This window comes from Artemia franciscana, chromosome 13 (genome assembly GCF_032884065.1).
Source record: "Artemia franciscana chromosome 13, ASM3288406v1, whole genome shotgun sequence".
NCBI classification, from domain to species: Eukaryota; Metazoa; Arthropoda; class Branchiopoda; order Anostraca; family Artemiidae; genus Artemia; species Artemia franciscana.
This window is the reverse complement of record NC_088875.1, coordinates 21735092-21757526: the sequence shown is the minus strand read 5'-3', so window position 1 is coordinate 21757526 and position 22435 is coordinate 21735092. Positions and strand designations below refer to the sequence as shown.

At 35.3% G+C, this 22435-nt stretch overlaps 2 protein-coding genes and 1 long non-coding RNA gene across 6 annotated transcripts in view; 1 reads left to right on the top strand and 2 right to left on the bottom strand.

Annotated features, from left to right (window-relative positions):
* The window catches only part of LOC136034654 (protein-L-isoaspartate(D-aspartate) O-methyltransferase-like), a 59322-nt gene extending 54664 nt beyond the window's left edge, over positions 1–4658 (top strand). For all 4 annotated transcript variants that reach the window (XM_065715966.1, XM_065715967.1, XM_065715971.1 and 1 more), the window contains one exon: positions 3684–4658. Coding sequence is in view for 1 of the 4 variants with exons in the window: in XM_065715971.1 (XP_065572043.1) it covers positions 3684–3716 (33 nt within the window). In the remaining 3 variants the exon portion in view is untranslated. The remainder of the gene's footprint in view (positions 1–3683) is intronic.
* Positions 391–15395, bottom strand: LOC136034658 (uncharacterized). Its single transcript, XR_010619224.1, has 2 exons — positions 14427–15395; positions 391–663 (listed from the first exon to the last, which is right to left on the bottom strand). It is a non-coding gene; the product is annotated as an uncharacterized LOC136034658 (long non-coding RNA).
* A 77-nt stretch (positions 15396–15472) lies between these two features.
* Positions 15473–22435, bottom strand: part of LOC136034653 (pre-mRNA-splicing factor ATP-dependent RNA helicase PRP16-like) — a 126379-nt gene continuing 119416 nt past the window's right edge. Inside the window, exons 17-18 of the mRNA XM_065715965.1 lie at positions 19876–20018; positions 15473–15647 (exon numbers count right to left, since the gene is read on the bottom strand). Coding sequence (XP_065572037.1) covers positions 15578–15647; positions 19876–20018 — 213 coding nt within the window. The 3' untranslated portion in view covers positions 15473–15577. The remainder of the gene's footprint in view (positions 15648–19875; positions 20019–22435) is intronic.

The window sequence follows — 22435 nt, the reverse complement described above, 5'->3', positions numbered from 1 at the left end:
TAAGACATTTATATAAAATCACTCTTTTACATCTGAAAAAGAATCCTTGCTAATTTTGTCTGTAAATTTGATTGTAGAAGTTTTTCTATGTCTGATATTAATTACCAGTATTATTATTGATTCGATTAAATGTGATTGAAAATTTTCAAGGATATGAATTTTGCTTTAAGCTTAGGCAGAATAATTTGCCTAATTTGTTATAACTGATTTGTGGAGAACCCATTTTGCCATAGATGTGTGACTTATTTTTGACTAAGTTTTAGCCTTTGCAATAAAAAAGAATCTCAGTTTTTCTCTATCACCGCAACTTTTAAGCCACAGGATATTCTCTTTTTGCATTATCACACAGATTTTGTATATTTAAGGAAGATAAACAGAAAATCAAATATCCTTTTTACAAAAATATATTTCTGTACAAAATTTATGGTTAGTAACTGTAAGTTAAATTGTGATCATTCAAATAATTATATTTTCTTATTAAACGATAAACACACACTTTAAGGTAAATATTTTCCCTTCTAGTATTTTCTGGAGTGTTTAATCTGTAGACACTCGATTAATGCTCCATCACTGTCTGCTTTTAATCTAAAGCCCGTCTACATTGACAACGTGTCTTCTTGACCTTCACATCGTGGTGGGCTCACTCACCCTTTTCATCATTGACTAAAACAAGATATCTATGTAAAAATTTAAATTGAATCTCATGTTGCAACCAAGTATTTTGAAGCTGACTAGAAAGTTTCTTATAATTTAGTGTGATTCTGTAAAGGTCTTTGAAAGAAAATCTTAAACAGTGCTTTTTAAAGCCAACCCAGATTTTAAAGTTCAGTATTGTTCCGAAGAAACGTTCATTTTTAGGTCTCTGTCAGTTGGCATAGCCCTAACATATTTTTCATGAAACCAAGTTGTATATGCAGAGGTGGAATTGTGATCAGTTTTATATCCTTGATAGAATTAGATTTTAAAAAATAAGTTTGTTTAACTGAAATTAAGGAGCAACATTAAAACAAAACGAACAGAAATTATTACGTATATCAAAGGCATTGCCCCCTCCTCAACATTGAGGATTTTTTAGGTTTCCAAATTGTCTCAGTTCAGTAAAAGGTAGGATTTTTTCTTTTAGCCAATCGGCAAGGAATCCTTCGTTTAGTTTAGAGAACATAGGAGTGAGTGAAATAGGAAGAACACCTCCAAAACCAGGGTTTCCGTCTTTCTTTTTCGAGGGGGCTGTGAAACCCTGTTTCCAAATTTCCGGATATTGGCCAGACTCAGTAATATCGTTGAAAAGAACAGACAAGGGCTTTGAAAGGAAGTCACTGAAAGCACTAATAAGAGGAAACGGGATATCTCTTGACTGTAAGTTTCCCAATTCTTCTTTCGATCTCAGATGAAGATATGGAGGGGTAAAAGATCATCAGTAGGTATTTGATAAGACAATGCCGGAAGGTTCTGGACAATGGAAGCCAGGAACTTGTTAAGATTATTAGCAGTAACTTCTGGGGACTCAGGTAGGTTGAAATCAAGCTGGTCTAGACTCCTACCACACAAATTTTTACCTCGGAATGCAAATTTTTTGGTTTATTGGTAAACAATTCTTCGACCTTATTCTTGTAGTAGGATTGGGCAGATGTACGTATTTCCTTTTTAATTGCTTTTCTTAATTTATTAGCTTCATCCAGTTTACCATATCTGAAAAGATTCAATTTTTTTAGTTAGCGTTTTTATGGGTTGACTAATGAATGGTTTGTCATTGGAGCACTTCTTAAATATTTTTTTCAAGGAAAGAAATTAGATATTTATCATTTAGCTTTATGTGAAAGGTAGTGATTTTTTCATCAAGATTATGCAAATTATAAATATCAAACCAACCCTCAGCACTCAGCCACGTTCCAAAAGAAAGAAGACCAGCATTTTGAAGGGAGCGGTAAGAGCCAATAAGTTACTGAGAATAAATGCTTAAAATTAAAAGAGGGGGACAGGGGGAGGAAAAGATGATAACTTTCACCCAATGGAGGCAAAGCTGGAAGAGGATTGTAAAAATTATTCAGATTAGTCAGAATGATATCTAGAGAAGTGTTTCCTTTAGTTGTTGGTATTTTAACTATTTGCGTAACTTTTAAAGAAAAGCAAATTGAATTCATCTTAAGTTCATTGGCATCCCCATCCAAGAAAAGCCCGGCATCAGGGTACTTAAAAGTAAAAAATGGTCTACAATTGCTGGAGAAATTTGCGTTTTGCACCAATGTTTTGGCTTGGCGAGTAATAGAAGACAGCTATTGCACTGACGGAGTACTTTAGATTTAATACTTAGCCAGAGGATTTCATCATACTCAGATAAATTAGGAACAGGAATAATTTTAGGGAAAAAGTTGCATTTAGCAAAAAACATGACACCACCTCCCTTTGTTCGAAGAGAGTAATCCCAAGGGCAGAGTTTAATGATATCTGAACAATATGACAAGTGAAGAGACCTTTGGTCATGAAACTGTACTTCTATAACAGCTTTAACATCAATTTGGTTAAATGCCGATAGCTCTTTGGGTTCCATAAGTTTGTCAAAATGTGGCTTTCGCCATTAGTGATTCAAAATTTTTGGAAATTTAAAGTGACTGGGGATACGTGACTTTCGATGAGTTTCAGTAACACTTGGGGTGGGTTTTAATTACAGGGTGTTAGGATGGAGCGGATAATCTTAGTGGCGGACTATTTATTACAGAATAGTTTTCGCATGTAGAAACTCTCGAACCAAAGTCACATTGGTAGGGTACCCAGGGAGGATATAAAGTGCAAGGGATGGGGGGAAGGTTTCCTGGTGACACGGGAAAAAGTCAAATTGGGAATGTTCTTTAAAGGGGGGATGGTATTTAAAGTGGATACTGGGAAAGAGAAGTAGGGTGGAGGGCATCTGAGAAGGGAGGGGTCAGGTTTATTTTGGCAAATGGCGGATGAAGACCACAATCAGTTGTACTATTATATTATTCTTGGATATTTTGAGAGAATCTAGTTCTATGGGATGTGGATCTTTGGGAGGAATGTGAGTAAGGGGAGGCTTAGGGATAGTCTGAATTGGGTAACGTGATATGAGGGGGTTGGGTCGACCGGACACGCGTAAGTACCTGAGACGGAGGACACTTTCAAGGGATCGGTTCCCGGGGTATGCTTTTCTGCATTGGGCATGCAGTGGGATAAGACTGGAAGTCGACTGGAACATAAACCAAAGGAGGAGGGGGTTGCAAATGCTTTCAGCGTCGCCCTAAAAAGGGTTGGATTTTAAACCTACCCTCTGGCAATGGTGATACATGAGCAAAACAACACGATTTGTCAATACAAGCTAAATTTTGACAAAGGTCAACAAAGTGAATCACAACAATGAGAATCACATCGAATCTGAGAAAAAAAATCCTATAAAAGTGATGATTCTTTGATGTATTAACAAGAGGAGTTGAATTATTACAAAAATTTCTTAGATTGTGCCAATAAATAATTAGGAAAACAATATATATATATATATATATATATATATATATATATATATATATATATATATATATATATATATATATATGTGTGTGTGTGTGTATATATATATGTATATATATATATATATATATATATATATATATATATATATATATATATATGCCCGATAAGCAGAGAATTAATGTAACTTTTTATTGTTTTAGGAAGCTTGTTTGAATTTGGATTTCTTTCGGTGAAGATGGCTGACGGTACCTAAATATGTGATGTTTTCTTTGTAGTCATTCGACCTATCAGGAGCTTGCAAGTATAACAATGAATATTATAACCTGCTGGAATTGAATTGCCTATTCTATATATATTGTCAACTGGACTGGAACTATTTTACGCTTGTGCTATTGTCTTGAATATCATAATGTACATTTGATTTTAGTAAATATTCTCTGGAATACCTGAAACACGTTGACATATTAAAATTTCTTTTCTATTTTACATAAACTCCAAGAAAAGAATGTTGCTCATCAGGGCCCTTAAAAACAATTGATGTTTCTTGTGTAACTTCTTGCATTGTTAACTGCTATTCATGTTGTTAAATCTTTTGTAAGGGACGCTGGGCCATTATGAAATAATTATTATGTTTCCGAGTCACAATCCTACTCTGTAAACATAAGATATTGTTGATTCCAACTAGTGTCAAGATAAGTTTCCTTAAGCAAGTTTAGTGTAGTTAGCAATAAGTTAAGATGCTTTCCTTAGCAACACCTGATTTATAAAAGTAGTTTCAATTAATAGCTGAGTTACTTCCCTGCAAATATTTCGGCGTTATGGTTGTTCAACCCTACCATGTAGATTAATTTCCAGTAGCATTATTTGTCTTCCTGAAACTCAGTAATTCCTTAGTTTTTCTAATCACTTAGTGGCGAAGAATCAGTATAAGTTATGCAGCCAATGATGGACGTGGCGAAGAGTGTGGGCTTTTTGGATTACATGTACACTGAACTAGAAATTGGTTAACTACAGGCTTCAAAAAATCAGTTCCAATTATAACAGAAATAGCCATTTTGAAAGTGTGTCAAAGAAAATATTTGTGAGCTCTTGATACCTTCTTAATTTCCTGTAAGATGATTTATTGTGTGCATTTTTAGTGTTCTAAAATAAACTATATCTTTAGCAAAAAAAAATATTTGTTTGGTTTCACCTTTTCAGACCCTATTTTTTTCTCCTTTTTTTGTTAGTTTTATTATTCATAGTCATGAAGTATTTTTGGCTTATATCTTGTATCTTTGGCAATGCATTTCTCCATTTTCACTATTAAAAAAAAAAAATTAACTAAAAGTAAGGAGCGACATTAAAACTTAATACGAACAGAAATTACTCAGTATATGAAAGGGCTTTTCCTCAACGCCCCGCTCTTTACGGTAAAGTTTGACTTTTTCTATTAACTCTACATTTTAAATTAGTAAATTTTAGTATGAGTCGATACGATCACACATGGAGAAAAAAAAAAAAAAAAAAAAAAAAAACGCATCCGTGATCTGTCTTCTGGCAAAAAATGCGAAGTTCCACATTTTTGTAGATAGGAGCTTGAAACTTCTACCAAAGGGTTATTTGATACGCTGAATCTGATGGTGTGATTTTTGTTAAGATTGTATGACTTTTAGGGGGTGTTTCCCCCTATTGTCTAAAATGAGGCAAATTGTCTCAGGCTCGTAACTTTTGATGGGTAAGACTCATCTTGATGAAACTCATGCATTTAAAATCAACATTAAAATGCGATTCTTTTGATGTAACTATTGATATTAAAATTGAAAATTTTTAGAGTTTCGGTTATTATTGAGCCGGGTCGCTCCTTACTACAGTTAGTTACCACGAACTGTTTGACAGTGAACGAACGGCAAAATAACCGATCGTTCATTTTAATGCCTACTTCGAGATGTTGGTAAATGGAATTAAATGCATACTTACAAAACTTGGCCGTTAAAAAAAGACTAAATTAGAAGCCGTAAATCGATTTCTTTTCCTGGGAAGGGAGAAGGCAATTGTAAAAAAAAAAGAAAAAGGCTAGATATGTTGATTAGGAAGTGCAGAGAAATTCAAGGGAGTTTGAAGTGTGTGGGGTTTCGCCCAAATTAGCACTTTTGACCCTAAGTAAATCAAAGTCTATTAACCATAAATATAAAGTAAGTGCTCATCTAATTTACATGCCCGAAACTAAATACCATTTCAACAAAATTTGAATTTATTCACATTAAGAGAATTTTCATATTTTGGTTATCAGAATAGCTTCTAGTTTAACTCCCCCCCCCCCCGATGGCTGTATATGTAATAAGTTTATATGAATGTAGGGATGACATACGATGTATTTTCAATTTGTGTTAGGGGGGAAGATTTTTGTTTTTCAATTATTTTCATATCAGCTGTTCCCTCCTCAAAGACCCACTCTTAACGCTAAAGTTCTTTACTGTTTTAAAAAGTAGAGTTGAGAGAAAGAATCAAACTTTAGTGTAAAGAGCGGGGCGTTGAGGAGGGAACAGCCCCTTTAATATACGGAGTAATTTCTGTTCGTTTTAAGTTTTAATGTCGCTCCTTACTTTCAGTTAAAAAAACTTGTTTTTTTATTTCATCAATTAAAAGGGCAAAGCCGGTTTTTGCTACGCCTGAGGTAGCAAAGTGATTCCAGTTTGCTTTAGACGTCTCCTTCATTAATTGAATACCCTTTTTCCATTTAAATTGCAAAAGGAATTATTTGCTAAGAAGGATGAAAACCGTAAATTTCACATATCTTGTCAAATTTTACAAGGTCAATTGCATGTCGCCTCGAATATTTGGTTTATTTGTGACTTATGTTTTAATCTGCAGAAGAGCTGAAATTTTGCTTTTGCACGGTTAAGTAGAAGTGAATGGCACTAATATTTGAAAAGAAATTAGGGAAACTTTAGCATGCGTAATTGCCTACCAAAAATTGAGATTAAGATCTTGAGTGTTGAGCAATTTAGATTTGAGTATTGAGATCTTGAGTAAGTATTGAGGATTAATTTCATAACTCTTAAGATACATCTCATTGGGAACGTCAGTGGTTTCCAAGGGTACGTGTAATGGTTTCGAGATAAAGCAGCCACCAGTCCAGAGAACTATGGAAAATTGCGTTGAATTTCAGACTCAAGGGCTTGGTGATTCCACATGGAAACGATTCGCATTTCTGATTCTTGCATTTTAGTGGAGAGGTGTTCAAAGATGACAAAGTTCCCCAGATTTAGTTTATCGTGACAATTATCAGATTTAGTATGACCACTGGCATATTGTCTCCGAAGTAAATAATATGAATATCTTCCCTTTGCAGTTTCAAATTAAGCTTCTTTTGATGATTAAGATAAATAAGCTGCTGTTAAGATGTAGGTCTCATGACTACTTACCAACACACTCAAAACACCTCTTTTTCCACACAACAAAATATTCAACAATTTATTTTCATTTTTTTAACGTTTTAGGAGAAACATGAGAACAAATGAAAGTTATTATAACTTGAAAAATCAAACAGCCGAAGATAAACTATTTTAATATCTGTATGGAAATCACACTCATACGCAAACTGTCAAAGATTTGAGTAGATTACTTTAAACAATAGTCTCGATATGACGTATTGAATTGATGACGTATACGCAAACTTTTAAAGATTTGAGTAGATTACTTTAAACAATAGTCCCGATATGACGTATTAAAAATAAAAAAATTTGGTTATGACATCTTGAGGTGTTCTTTCATTATTGACATATCGTGTAGGATACTTGTGTACTTCATCAGCAAAAGTAAAGAAATTTAGGAAACAATGACGAAATCATTTGTAATTATACTTATTTATTAACTCTCGATAAAATTTAGCTAAACCTTACAGAGGAACAATATTTAACTGTACAAATTGAGATCTAACTGATGCTCCTTTATTATCTTCAGTCAATACTCACGGTGACATACTCAGCATCGCACGTAATTGCTTCAAGTAAACTAAAACGGACTAGACCATGTACTCTACACAATTTACCAAATACAGGTTGACTAAAGAGAAATACATTAATCTCATTACATAGTTCGGGAATTTATTCTTTAACTTTTTCTTCATTCTGACATTCCTTGCTCTATATCTACTAATAAAAGATATACGATTTATAAACCTAAGGCATTCTTAAACAATAACACCATGATATCATATATTATTAGCACGCTTGACTACATAATTATCTATTTGTATATAAGTAATCCAGGGGTAATAATCCGAAAACCTACCATAGATAAGAAAACCTGATTTATTATGATTTGACAACAGTTAATTTGCTCTCATCCACTTATCTATGCATTAAATACCCTTTTTAATTATTTTTATTAAATCACCCGAAGTCTTTGCAGCCACAATAAAATGGGTAGTATCAGTAAAACTGTAAAGAATTGCTTATGAACTCCAGGCATTACTTATAAAACTCATAACCAGAAATTTGAAGTCCCTAATGCATAGGCCTCCTGGAAGAAAAGCGGACCTAAAACACAACCCTGGGGCAAAGCAAATTCAACTACCCTTTTACTCAAATTAACATCAGACAATTCTACATACTGGGTTCAGCCTCTCAAAAGGGATTTAAGTCGCTTCAATGCTTATCCTCTTAAGTCCACAATTTTCGATCTCAGGTCCTTAAGAGGTAGTTGCATGTTCTACACTTGCCCCACAGTACGCAATTTTAAAGAAGTTTATTTTCGAGCTAGGACTGTTCAGCTTTGGTTTTTTGGTTTTATTATGCAGCAGAAGGGATGATAATGATTCTGTAATTTTTAGAAAACTATTGGAAAATTTACCAACTTGAAAAAAAACATTTTCCTTCTCATATTCCTTTTTGCGTTCTAGGTATAATTTTGAAATTTTTTGTCATACCGTTACCAAGCTATAGACCGTTCATCACGAACAAAATCGATGGAAACAGCAGTCATGCTCCGCAGCAAATTTCTGAGAAATTTGCAAACCCCCTTTGGTAAAATTCTAGTTAATTGACTTCTTGCTATCTTGGAAAAGGTTTAGGTTAGGAAAATGAAACTTTCAGGGATGGGTCTACAGGCTAAAGTATGTACCGGGAAGGTATTTTGAAGTACCTACCTCCACTCCTTCTCCCTCTAGAGGGCCCTGACCTTTGATGACCTTTAAAAATATATGCGTTATAAAAGTGAAATCTTGGAAAATAGATCTTCTGCTTGAATGAAGTACAACAAAATCGTTTTTAGCTTCACAACTTTTCTCAGTCCCAATTTATAAGGTTTTAAAGATATGCAAATACATTTCCTAAATTTTGAAAAAAAAACCATTGATATGGCTCAAAATTCTACTCAAATAACAGGAATTGCGTTTTCAGAACTAAAGGCAGAGAAAAAGTAACTAGTAGCTAAAAATTAAGGTAAAATGTTGTTTTGTCAAAACGTCAATAGGTATAGACCTTTCATGTAGGTGAATTTCAGGGCCCTCTAGAGAGAGAAGGAGTGGAGGTTGGTACTTCAAAATACCTTCCCAGGACATACTTTAGCCTGTAGACCCATCCCTGAAAGTTTCATTTTCCTAACCTAAACCCTTTTCGAGATAGCAAGAAGTCAATTAACTAGAATTTTACCACCCCCTTTTGCCAATTCTTCTTTGAGGGGTGTTAACCATCGAGGTCAATGCAGCCACAAAATTGACAAAAGAATATACATGTACCTACGGGCTACGATGAGCTGTCAGTAGTCTAAACTTTAGGATTTAGAAAGAAATAAAATAGACATTGTTTGGAAATTATACTACCATGTAAATCTGAAAGGAAAACCTGTTGACCGAATTTCCTTAAACTTGAAATAAGGTACGTAGGCCTGTATGACAATTATGCAGTTTAACAAATAGAGGATTTAAAGGAATAGAAACCGTAATAATAAAAAAGAATGATGAAATACGATCCTTCTTTATTTTTCTAGATGCAAAAAATAATAAACAAAATCTATTTATTTTGTGGACTTGGACTAATCATATCAAACTTTGACAAGATTTTCAGAACTAATCAAGAATGTGCATACGAACGTTTCATTTTAGATGACTGACCTAAATGCATATAAGAAAGAAATATTGCGGAATGCAGATGAGCAACTAATCATTACTATCAATTTCTATTTCCAGGAGTACACAAATGATCTACCACGACTTGCATTATTAATGCCATGATATTGACTCTGCCTTACTATAATAGTCTAATCAGATTTTGAGCAACAAATCTTTACAAGACTTGCCAATAATTTATTTTTGATGTAAATAGCTGAAAATGTAAAAAAAAGAAATCAGTAATCAGAATTTTAAAGGAAAGAGAGACGTATTTGAATAGCAGCGGTGGAATAGCCGAAAAACCATACAAGCTCGAAATTATGCGGGAAAGAGCTGTGGGAAAAACATACGGGATGTCAGAGTGACCAGCCACTCCGACCTGTCCTGTTAAATCTACATAAGGTTCATTTTTAGGAGAAGGAAGAATATCACTAGAATTTATGAAAAAAGAAACAGTTGCAAGATCCAGTTCTTGATAAGAGAATATCTAGCGGCAAATTGATTTCAGTGAGCTCTTTTTGAGCTCTGCCTTACATCTTCATGAACATCATTAGCGACTAGGGTTGTGCAAGCCATGTTAAAAATAATGTTTAGACATTTTGAGTGTTATATAATTATACCAATTCGACGTCAAACATCCCTCTGTCTACACAAAAAGAAATACCGGAAACGTATTCTATAAAAAAAAACAAGAGCCAAGAGCTCTTATGGCACTTTTGACGAGGTCGGAAGAGCCAACAGCCATGAGCTCATATGGTAGGAGCTCTAGCAAAATTCTAAGAATCAATAGATTGCTTTAAAAGGACAATCAGAGGCTTAATGCCGGTCGGGATTAAAAATAAGAACTCTGAGTCAAAAGCTCCTTCTAAATGTCAAAATCCATTAAGATCTGATCACCCGTTGGTAAGTTACAAATACCATATTTTTTCTAACTTTTCCGAATTAGCCCCCCCCCCAAATCCACCAATGAGAGCAGATACGGTCCGGTTATGTCAGTCACTTATCTTGGACTTGTGCTTATCCTTCCCACCAAGTTTCATCCTGATCTCTCCGCTTTAAGCGTTTTTCAAGATTTCCCCCCCCCCCAATGACACTAGATCCGGTAGGGATTTAAAATAAGAGATCTGAGTTACGAGGTCCTTCTAAATATGAAACTTCATAAAGATCCGATCATTTCTTCGTAAGTTAAAAATACCTCTTTTTTAATGTTTTAGAACTAACCCTTCCCCCAACTCCCCCAAAGAGAGCGGATCCGTTCCGGTTATGTTAATCACGTATCTGGGACTTGTGCTTATTTTTTCCAACAAGTTTCATCCCGATCCCTCCACTCTAAGGGTTTTCCAAAATTTTAGGTTCCCCCTCCCCCCAATGTCACCGGACCCGGTCGGGATTTAAAATAAGAGCTCTGAGACACGATTTCCTTCCAAACATCAAATTGCATTAAAATCTGATTACTCCTTTGTAAGTTAAAAATACCTCATTTTTTCTAGTTTTTCAGAATTAACCCCCCTTCCAACTCCCCCAAAGAGAGCGGATCCGTTCCGGTTATGTCAATCACGTATCTAGGACTTGTAATTATTTTTCCCAACAATTTTCATCCCGATCCCTCGGCTCTAAGTTTTTTCCAAGATTTTAGGCTCCCCCCCTAGCTCCTCCCAATGTCACCGGATACGGTTGGGATTTAAAATAAGAGCTCTGAGACACTATATCCTTCGAAACATCAAATTTCAATAAGATCCAATCGCTCCTTCATAAGTTAAAAATACCTCATTTTTCAGAATTAGCTCTCCCCCCAACTCCCTCAAAGAGAGCGGATCCGTTCCGGTTATGTCAATCACGTATCTTGGACACGATCATTAGAAGAACTAACCATTGCATATATTGCACTTACATAGCTGTTACAATGAAGAATCAAACAGTTCGTCGTAACGAACTGTAGTAAGGAGCGACCCGGCTCAATAGTAAATGAAACTCTAAAAAATAGAATTTTGATACCAATATTTACATCAAAAGAATCGGATTTTAATGCTGATTTTAAATATATAAGTTTCATCAAGATCAGTTATACCCATCAAAAGTTACGAGCCTGAGAAAATTTGCCTCATTTTAGAAAATAGGGGGAAACACCCCCTAAAAGTCATACAATTTTAACGAAAACTAGATCTACGTTGCATGGGCAACGTGAGGTGTTGCGGCAACCTTTGCTCGGCTTCGCCGAGTAAAGTGTTGCGAGAGCAACACTTTGGTTTTGTTTCCTCGCTGCGACTAAACGCTGAAGTTGTTAATCTGTAAGGATGCTAAAATACATACTAGGTACACCAACTCGCAAAAGTTGCAAACTCCTCATTTCTAAAGATGATTGTAGCCTTACAGCCGATTATTACTTACAAGTCCCCTACATGTCTTACCACTGGAACCAAATTGGTCTTACCATCAAATACAACGGAAACAAAAAATAGATACACCAACTAGTAAGAGTTGCAAACCCCTCATTGCCGAGGATGATTATGAGCTAACAGCCGACTGTTGCTTACAACTCCCCTGTATGTCTCACAATTGGTATCGGCCTATTTTTGGTTTCAGTGTGTACCTTACTACTGAAGTTGTCAACCCCTTTAAACTTTCAAACTGATATATGTCGTGAAGGAATTTTTTTTACCATAAAACAGATGATAAATACTCTGATCAGCTCATCAAAAGCTATCGACTGCCGTCGAAACAAAAAATCTATCTGTCTTAGTTCAAAAGTTGACTTTTTTGCCGTAGGCCAACTTTCTAACGTCATCACTTAGAAAGGAGCAAAGGATAAACTCTAATTTCTTTAGCAATGAGAGAACTTTTTAAGTTTAAGAGGCACATCTGATACCATTTCTCTACCGCAATCCCAAGTGCGAAAAACCGAACGATAAACTCAGCCGAAATCACGGCAGCACTTTCGGACCCGTGGGAAAATGCCGCTTTTTTGCTTCTCTAAATTTTTCTATTTATCACTCAAAGAAGATATATTGGCTGTGGGGCAGGGTAACTGTCGTATATATTTAACACTTATAGATTTTAGTCCATCTTCAATTTGAAACTGGTGCCTGCCTGCTCGCCTGCTAGAACGGAGCTTTCCGCTCGAAAGCAGAAACATGGTTTGATGAAACGAAAGCTTGGCTGCATAACTTCAGATAGTCCTCTCTGACATAGACTATACAACTCCTCTTCACTTCACACACTATAGGCTCTGGCTCAAGGACAAGCAAAAACCATCCTTTTTGGCCCCAGGCAAGAGTTCTACGAAGCTGTCCAAAATGTAAAGTCATATTCATCAATCCGGCCCAAGGTCCACACTTTCCGTAAAAACCGCAGAGGTTAGACCCTTACCACTTTCTAGCAATAAGCTGGAATCGGGGTGCTAGGAAAAAAAAAAAAAAAAAAACCACGACAAAACCAAAGTGTTGCTCTCGCAACACAATCATACCATCAGATTCAGTGTATCAGAGAACCTTATTGTAGAAGTTTCAAGCGCCTATCTACAAAAATGTGGAATTTCGCATTTTTTTGCCAGAAGACAGATCACGGATGCGTGTTTATTTGGTTTTTTTTCCCAGGGGTGATCGTATCGACTGAGTGGTCCTAGAATGTCGCAAGAGGGCTCATTCTAAATTAAAAGTTCTAGTGCCCTTTTTAAGTGACTGAAAAAAATTGGAGGGCACCTAGGCCCCCTCCCACGCTCATATTTTCCCAAAAGTCACCGGATCAAAATTCTGAGATAGCCATTTTATTCACCATAGTCGAAAACCCTAATAACAATGTCTTTAGGGACGACTTACTCCCCCGCAGTCCCCGCGGGAGGGGCTGCAAGTTACAAAGCTGCAAAAAAAAATTTAGTTTAGGAGGAAGAGTTGAGGGGGTGTTACGTGGGAGGATATTTCCATGGAGGAACTTCTCATGGGGGAAGAGAATTTCAACGAAGAGGGCGCAGGATTTTCTAGCATTATTTGAAAAAACAATGAAAAAATAAATTTGAAAAGTTTTTTCTACTGAAAGTAAGGAGCAGCATTAAAACTTAATACGAACAAAAATTATTACGCATATGAGTGGTTTACCTCCTCGCAATACTTCATTCTTTACGCTAAAGTATTTTTAGTAATCTCAACTATTTATTCTACAGCCTTTGTGATTCAGAGGTCATTCTTAAGGAATTGGGACATTTAAGCTTTAGTGTAAAGCGCGAGGTATTGACGAGGGTTGAACCCCCTCATATACGCAATAAAAACATACGAATATAGAAGTTCGTTACTTAAGTTAATTCGTAAGTTACGTATAATTTTTACCAATGAAAACGTTTGTAAAAAATTAAAAGTTCTAGTTGCCTTTTTAAGAAATAAAAATTAGGAGGGGAGCTAGGCCTCTTCTCTCACTCCTTTTTTGTCAAAATCTTCCGATCAATTGCAAATAATTAATATGCACTTTTGTTTTAATCATTTATGTGCGGAGAGCCAAGATCAAAACATGCATTAATTAAAAAACGTCCAGAAATTAAAAAAAACAAACAAGTTGTTTTAAATGAAAGTAAGGAGCAACATTAAAACTTAAAACGAACAGAAATTACTCCGCACATGAAAGGGGCTTTTCCTCCTAAACGCCCCGCTCTGTACGCTAAAGTTTCTTACCGTTTTAAAAAGTAGTAAGTATAAAAGAGAAAGAGTCCAACTTTAGCGTAAAGAGCGGAGCGTTGAGGAGGAAAAACCCCTTTCATATGCGGATTAATTTCTGTTCGTTTTAAGTTTTAATGTTGCTCCTTACTTTCATTTAAAAAAATTTGTTTGTTTTTATTTAATTATAATAAAGAACGAACACTTACCTATGCTAGCTTGTATAGGCAATAAATAACAGAACCAAAGTCAAAACCAGCAGAAACTAAGAGGAGTGCGGCTGACACCACCATTGTCTGTAAAGACCAGAACTTAATTTGCACTTTTCTGAAAACAAAATATGTTTTAAATGTTCTCACTTTATTTTTAATTTAATAAACCCAAATTCAGACTTTCAGGGATGAATATGAGTCTATATATATTAAACTGTTAATCCAGAAATATACTAGAACGATATTATGACAAATAAAAACAGATTGCTTTAAATAAGGATCGTTTTCAGCCTCATTCTTTTCATGTTTTGTGATACAAAGGAGAGACATAAGCGTAAAGTCAATTAGTTTGAATGGAATCATACCTTTCAATACGATCTGGGGGCACGCTGCCAGCAAAATAACCAGGAAGAACATTAACAGCCTCTTAGATAAAAAATCCTAGAGAGGTGCTAAATGCTGACATTTCATGACGTTCTCCATGGTTTTTAAGATCAAATGGTCAGGCTTTATACAATTTATCTATTGAGGAAAAACACACTCAGACTAACTTAGGATTTGATTTCTACCGTTGTTACATCCCTCTCTCTCTATTTTATCCTCTCATCCACAACAATAATCCCTAAAACTGCTAAACCATTAAGCTTGCCATTTAATTAGCCAGTATTTTTAAGAGCCTAACATGGGCCTAATTAATTTTGAGAGCCTAACAGACTATGCATTCATGGAAACAGAGTCTGAAACAAGTCCTACGCATAAATTCTTTTCCCCCATGGATATCCTAATAGAAAAACATCTTAGGGGCTACAGAATATGTCACTATCAATTCAGGTTCGAATAGTTCCTAATTTTGAGAAAAGCAACTTAGAAATGGTTGAGCTAAAACCTTTAAGAAGTAAAATTTAGTAGTTACTATTGAGTAGTAGCATAAGCAGCTACTTTAAAAAGTAGCAGTATTCTAAGGAGTAAAACAATAGAAGGTGTAAGCAGCATCAAGGAAGATGGTATTTTCGAGTCGTTTTAGTAGACAAATGGAATAAAACTTTAACAGACCTAAAAAGTTTATTTTTACATAGTGAATATTAAAAATATTTCAGAATCTATCTCATAGCGAATAAAACAAAATCACAGATGTGTGACGAATAAGACTAAAGACCAAAGCGTCCAGGAGTTCTTCTTGGAGTTCCAACAACTTTTCCAGGAGTGAATATTTCTTTCCTAGAATGAAAAAATATAATTAGAAAAACTACAAGGGGGAATGGAAGGGTTGAAGAGAAGTTTCCTGGTCAGAACTTTTGATTTTCAAGATTTTGACAAATTTTTCGATAGGATTCATGTGATTCATCCATCTTTCACTCGTTTGACAAAGTTCCCTAGCACCACCTTCACCTTTAATGATATTTTTAGGAAAGCTGACAATATAGTTAAAACTGGCATTTTGACAAAAGTAAGTAAAAAGGCTAACGGTTCCCCTGATGGCTTGTACGACTTGTTTCTACCCTAACACCTCAGAGTACTTTAGAAAACATTACTTGCTGTTTAGAACATTCTGGAAAAAAAGTATACCACCTTCTTCCCCTTAGCACGCAGAGCACTGAATTGCAAAGTCCCTCAATTATGAGTTAACCTCAACCCCACGTCCTTCAGAATTCGATTTTTAAAACAAGATTTTCAGAAACCTCAAAACGGACATTAATTATTTTGTTTATGAGAGGGCCCCCTCCTCAGCCCCACTCTGTACGATGGGGTTCTTTTTTGCCCTTAATGCTCTTCAAATGAAAAATCAGAGACAAGGACAATTGGAACTCGACCACAAGTGCTTTTCACAAGCTATTAAGAATTCGAGCCCATTGAAGCACACTTACTTTAAACAGTACAATTCTCAGTTCAAGTTGTTTTTAAAGGCAATCAGTTAAATAAAATTCTTTAGACATTACTTAATTAACTATACTTGATGCACACATAAGTACTTAAATAAAGCAATGTAAAACTTTAACGTAAAGGGTGGGAGCTGAAAAGGACACAGTCCTTTCACATATTGTATAATTTGTGTATGTTGTGAGTTTTAATGTCCCTAGAAATTCCCCCTCCACCCCAACTCTTTCACCTTTTTGAAGATAAGCATACGTAATACAATATTTTTCATTAAAAAAAATTCCACTGGACCACTATATCAAACGAAACAATCCAAAATAATCAATAAATAAGCATCTTGTCAATATAAAAAGATTTAAACATACATTAGCCTACAGTCCCCTTCATTTTTTGACGTCCTTCGCATCTTGAGGAGTCTTCATAGCCACCAATTATCATATGTTCACACTAAAAGTATTTCAACAACAACAATGGGGAATAACACCCTAAGCATTGGTGCTAAAAGCTTAATCCAAACCCGGGATGCTCGATAAGCAGCATTGCATTACCACAAACCAATAGCTGGCACTGAAATGTGCTGAAAGCGATTTATGTACATTTTATGTTTGAATTACATTTTGACTTTATTTCATCTCGTCTTAGGCAGCTAATTCACTTTTCTCTGAAAAATATTTATATGATTTATTTTTTTTAATTAACTTCTGTTTGTTTTCAACTGACAGTTTTTTTTTCTTTATTATTGGTGATAGCAGCCATAGCAGTCGTAATAGTAGCTATACTAGTAGTAGTATGACAACTATTTTTAGCTTAATACCGTTAGTTCTTCCTGATGTGTCACTGGTACGCCCTTTTGACAGCCAGTATGCACATAGTGTCTTGATTTAGTTCAACATCCCCAAGAACAGGTCCTTAAAGTTCCAAAGTAATACCCTTAGGTCTTACTAGGATATTGCGCAGAAGCCTTTTTGACAATCTAGATAAATATAGTTCTTTTTGATTTAGTTTTATGCAACCTCAACTTTCCTTGAAAGTTACAACGTAGCATCCTGTTCTGTTCCTGAGATATTGCATCTATGCCATTTTGACAACCTGGCTACACTGAAAGTTTCAACTTAATGCCCTCAGTCCTCCCTCAGATATTCCTGATATGCCCTTTTAACAGCCTGCATGTACATAATACCTTTTTCGATCTAGTTTTACATTCCCATTAACTTTCCCTGAAAGCATCAACTTAATATTCTATTCTATTTTTGAAATTTTTCGTCTATATCATTTTGACAACATGGATGTACTTAAACTCTTTTGATTTAATTCAATAGTAGCAATAGCAGTAGTAGCAGTAGCCATAATAGAAGCTTACTAGCTTAAGCTTTTGCTGAGACGCTGCCGGTATCAACTGACAGTTTTTTTTTCTTATTGGTGATAGCAGCCATAGCAGTCGTAATAGTAGCTATACTAGTAGTAGTATGACTACTAGTTTTAACTTAATACCCTTAGTTACGCCCTTTTGACAACCTGCATATAAATAGTCCTTAATGATTAAGTTTTACATTGCCCCAAAATTCACCTGAAAGTTCCCACTTAATATCCTACTCTGTTTCTGAGAAATTGCATTTATGTCATTTTGACAACCGGGATACACTTAAACTCTTTTGATTTAGTTTAATAGTAGTAATAATAGCCCTAAGAATTTCAACTTAATATCCTTAGCTGTTCCTGGGATATAGCTAATACATCCTTTGGTTTGGTTTCACAGTACCATCAACTTTACCATAAAGTTTTAACTTAATACCCCATTCCATTCCTGAGATTTGCGTCTATGCCATTTTCACAACCCGGATGCACATACACTCTTTTGATCTCGTTTAATATTAGTATTATCACTAGTAATAGTAGAGGTAATAGTAGTTATTGTAGCCCTGAAAGTTTCATCTTAATATCCTAAGCTGCTTCCAAGATATTGCTGATAGGCTTTTTTGACAACCTTCATCCATATAGGGTGTTTGGTTTAGTTTGATATCTCCCAAAACGTTCTCCAAGTTTCACCTTAACACTGTTGATCTTATTACAGACCCAGGATCAAACATGCATCTCTTTCCCAATATAAAAACCTATATGTAAACAATAGACAACTTGCATAACTTACAGCTCTTGCCCCAAGGACTTTGGGGATAATGTCATCCACATAGGCATAGTTACTGGAGTTTTCATCCATTTTGAAGGTATTGGTTATCTCAGAATTTTGATCAGGTGCCTTAGGGAGGCAGGACAGCTAAAATAAGCGTGGGAGGAGGGCTGATTGTCCTTCAAAAACTTTGTAATCTTAAAAAGGAGACTAGAGCATTCAATTTCCGATCGAATGAGCTCCTTTCGAAGTTTTCACGACCATTGTTTCGATATGATCACTCATAAGGGAAAATATTTTCAAACAGTTCGTGGTAACGAACTGTAGTAAGGAAAGACCCGGCTCAATAGTAACCAAAACTCTAAAAAACGGAATCGCATTTTAATGCTGAGTTTAAATATATAAGTTTCATCAAGTTTAATCTTACCCATCAAAAGTTACGAGCCTGAAAAAATTTGCCCTATTTTAGAAAATAGGGGGGAACACCCCCTAAAAGTCATAGAATCTTAACGAAAATCAACCATCAGATTCAGCGTATCAGAGAACCCCAATGTACAAGTTCCAAGCTCCTATCTACAAAAATGTGGAATTTTGTATTTTTTGCCAAGAGACAAATCACGGATGCGTGTTTATTTTTTTATTTTTATTTTATTTTTTTTTTCCAGGAGTGATCGTATCGACCCAGCGGTCCTGGAATTTTGCGAGAGGGCTCATTCGAACGGAAATGAAAATTTCTATTCCCCTTTTTAAGTGACCAAAAAAATTGGAGGGCACCTAGGCCCCCTCCCACGCTCATTTTTCCAAAAGTCGTCGGATCAAAATTCTGAGATAGCCATTTTATTCAGCATAGTTGAAAAACTTTATAACTATGTCTTTGGGGACGGCTTACTCCCCCCACAGTCCCCGTGGGAGGGGCTGCAAGTTACAAACTTTGACTAGTGTTGGCATATAGTAATGGTTGTTGGGAAGCGTACAGACGTTTTCAGTGGGATTTTTTGGTTGGGAGGATGGGTTGAGAAGAGGGGGTTATGTGGGGTAAACTTTCCATGGAGGAATTTGTCATGGGGGAAGAAGATTTCCATGAAGGGGGCGCAGCATTTTCTAGCATTATTTAAAAAAAAACAATGAAAAAATAAATATGAAAAAGTTTTTCTGCTCTTTACGCTAAAGTTTTTACTGTTTTAAAAGGTAGATTTGAGAGAAAGAGTAAAACTTTAGCGTAAAGAGCGGGGTGTTGAAGAGGGAACCTCTTTCATATACGGGGTAATTTCTGTTCGTTTTAAGTTTTAATGTCATTCCTTACTTTCAGTTAAAATAAAACTTGTTTTTATTTAATAATAATATAGAGACCTCTGTTCTCTTTACTTAGCCATTGCTATTAAGATGCCTATGATAGTCAAAAGTAGTTGTTATTTCGCCTAATTAAAGAGATTAATATTTGCATACCTCTTTCTAGCCGCTGCCTCTTTTTTTTCTTGTTCTTCATGAGACATTCGAATTGACTCTTGAGCTAGCTTCATCTCTTCTTCCATTTGACTCATATGCTCTTGCGCTTGTCTTCGTTTCTGTACACGGCCAGCCCCAGATTCCTAGTGAAAACAAAAGAAAAATTCAAGAATATTTCCAATTCTAATAAATGAAAATTAAGGTATTTTTTTGAAGACGGTATGCAAGCTGTGGTTTATAAGGCTTAAAACATATACATTCCTAAATTAAAATTGTTCAGCACAACCGAGTTGTAACAAGCCTTTTATTGAAGAGCTAGAAAGATAGCCAGTCCGAAGACATACATGAAAAGAAAAATGATCATAAGCTACAGTGATAGACTGACGAACCAACATATTGCCCTCTTCTCCCAAACACACATATTCTAATTCTTCTAAACTTGACCTCCAAAAAAGTTCCAGAAAGTTTCAACTTGATCCCCAGCCGTGAGATAAAACACGGCATAACTACCAAACTACACATAAAATTCGTTGCCTTCAATGAAAGCTATTAAGTGTATGTAATTTCTGTAAACTGTATGCAATATTCACTAACGTTTATGCCCACACCCACACACACAAACACACACACACAAATAATACTACCTGTGATCATTGGAAACCAGCTGACGGCGTAAATTATAAAAGAAATCCTGAGAATACGCTTGTCTTTGGGTTTCAGCAACCCACTACATTACGCAACCATCAGCTTAGTAGCAGATACATACCAATTTAAGAGGTAGATTCTATCCTGGTCAGTTAAGATATGTGTTGAATCATTTTCTAATTCAATTATAACTTACTACTAAGCAATATGGCTCCTTCAATTCCCATTGTCCAAGCGTAAAGAGTGAGTTTCAGGAAATTATAAATTTCTATCAACAAGATTAAGACACATCTTAGATTGCAAATAATCTTAAATGATTTCAAAGCTAAGAACGACTTTTGTTTACGAAATTCAGCTCAATTGGTACATTATATCCAAAACGTGGAAAAAAAGCAATAAAAAGACAAAGGATGCTGAGATACACCTTTTGCCGTTTACACCCGTTTGAGATGCGTCTTATTCGCCACAAAAGAATAGTCGATATAGTGTCATTTAACAAAATATTTTTTTTTTTTATTTTACTTATACCTTTTACTTTGTATTTTACTCTTTTACCGTCATCTTTTACTTTTAAAGTTTACTATTTGAATAACTAGAAGCTCTTTCTATGTACTTTGGTCTATATTTCCACTGTGATAAATAGATATTGCTGTATTTTTTTTTTTTTTTTTTTACATTTCTGACCTTTCTTAGAGGAACTTCTGCTGCTTTTTAAATAAAAGTAACTCATACGGACGAAAAAAGCCTACGGAACAGTTTCACGTAATAAACTAAGTAAAAATAATCATTTTCGACAAAACACGGATTGCCTTGTTTGGAACAAAGCCTTGAAAATTCCCCCGAGAAATCATGAACATACCTTAGTTACGAAAATTAATATTTCAAAGCTTATTATCACCACTCCGTTATGTTTATCAGAATTTAATTTGGCCAGAGAATACAAATTTGGAATAGCATATAATATTTCGGCACAGTAAATAATAATGGCAAGTATAAACCTGGCACATTAGGTCGATCAACAGCATAACGTTTTAATGGCGTTCCATACAAATTTGCTACAAATTAATGCAATTTAACAGCTCTTGAAGACCCATCTGCAAAAGTACAACAAGGAGAGAAAAAAAATTAATTAAAAAATAAGAGGGAACCCAAAACAAACATTTATATTAACAAAACAACAAAAAGATGTCAATGTAGCTCAATGCCACAGAAAAAAAAATCGGGAAGGTACTTTTAAATCGAACAAGATAACTATAAAACCGCATTTGGCTTGGTGCTTTCTTTTTAAGTTTTTCAAAAAAATTTTAAACAGCAGTTTCTGTGTCTGCTATGCTATTTATAAGTCGATCATGACTTCCTTGTCGATAGCTGTGAGTAAAGTAAATATTGGGTGAAAACAGAAAAAGCTGGAAAGGACATTTGCTTTGTCAGCTTTAGTGAATTTCTTCCAGAAAGGTATAAGATACAGGATATATTGTGGTATGACAGCATCGTAGACTGGCAAATTGACAACGCATGAAACAAAATCTCTTGGAAACATAGAAACAGATATTCGGCAAGAAATATGAGCCAATAGAAAACTGTGAGTTCAGTGCCGATAGGGAGGACTAAGAATGAGATACAGTCAACTGTCTTAATAACGAAGTCACCAAAGACAGAAGTGATGACGAGAAATCGTCATAGGAATGAAAAAGAATAACTTCAGATTTTTCTGACTTGAACTCAAGCTCGACATTACAGTATTTATCAGCATAGAAACAAGCCAACTTGATGATGCCATGAAGAATGGTAGATTCAGGGCAATTTCCCTCTGCAACCAAAAGAAAATTATTAAACAGGATAAGAGACGTGAAATCCCCCTGCCACGCTCTTTTGAGAGCACGAATTTGTCTTCTATGGGCAACAGGACGACAGC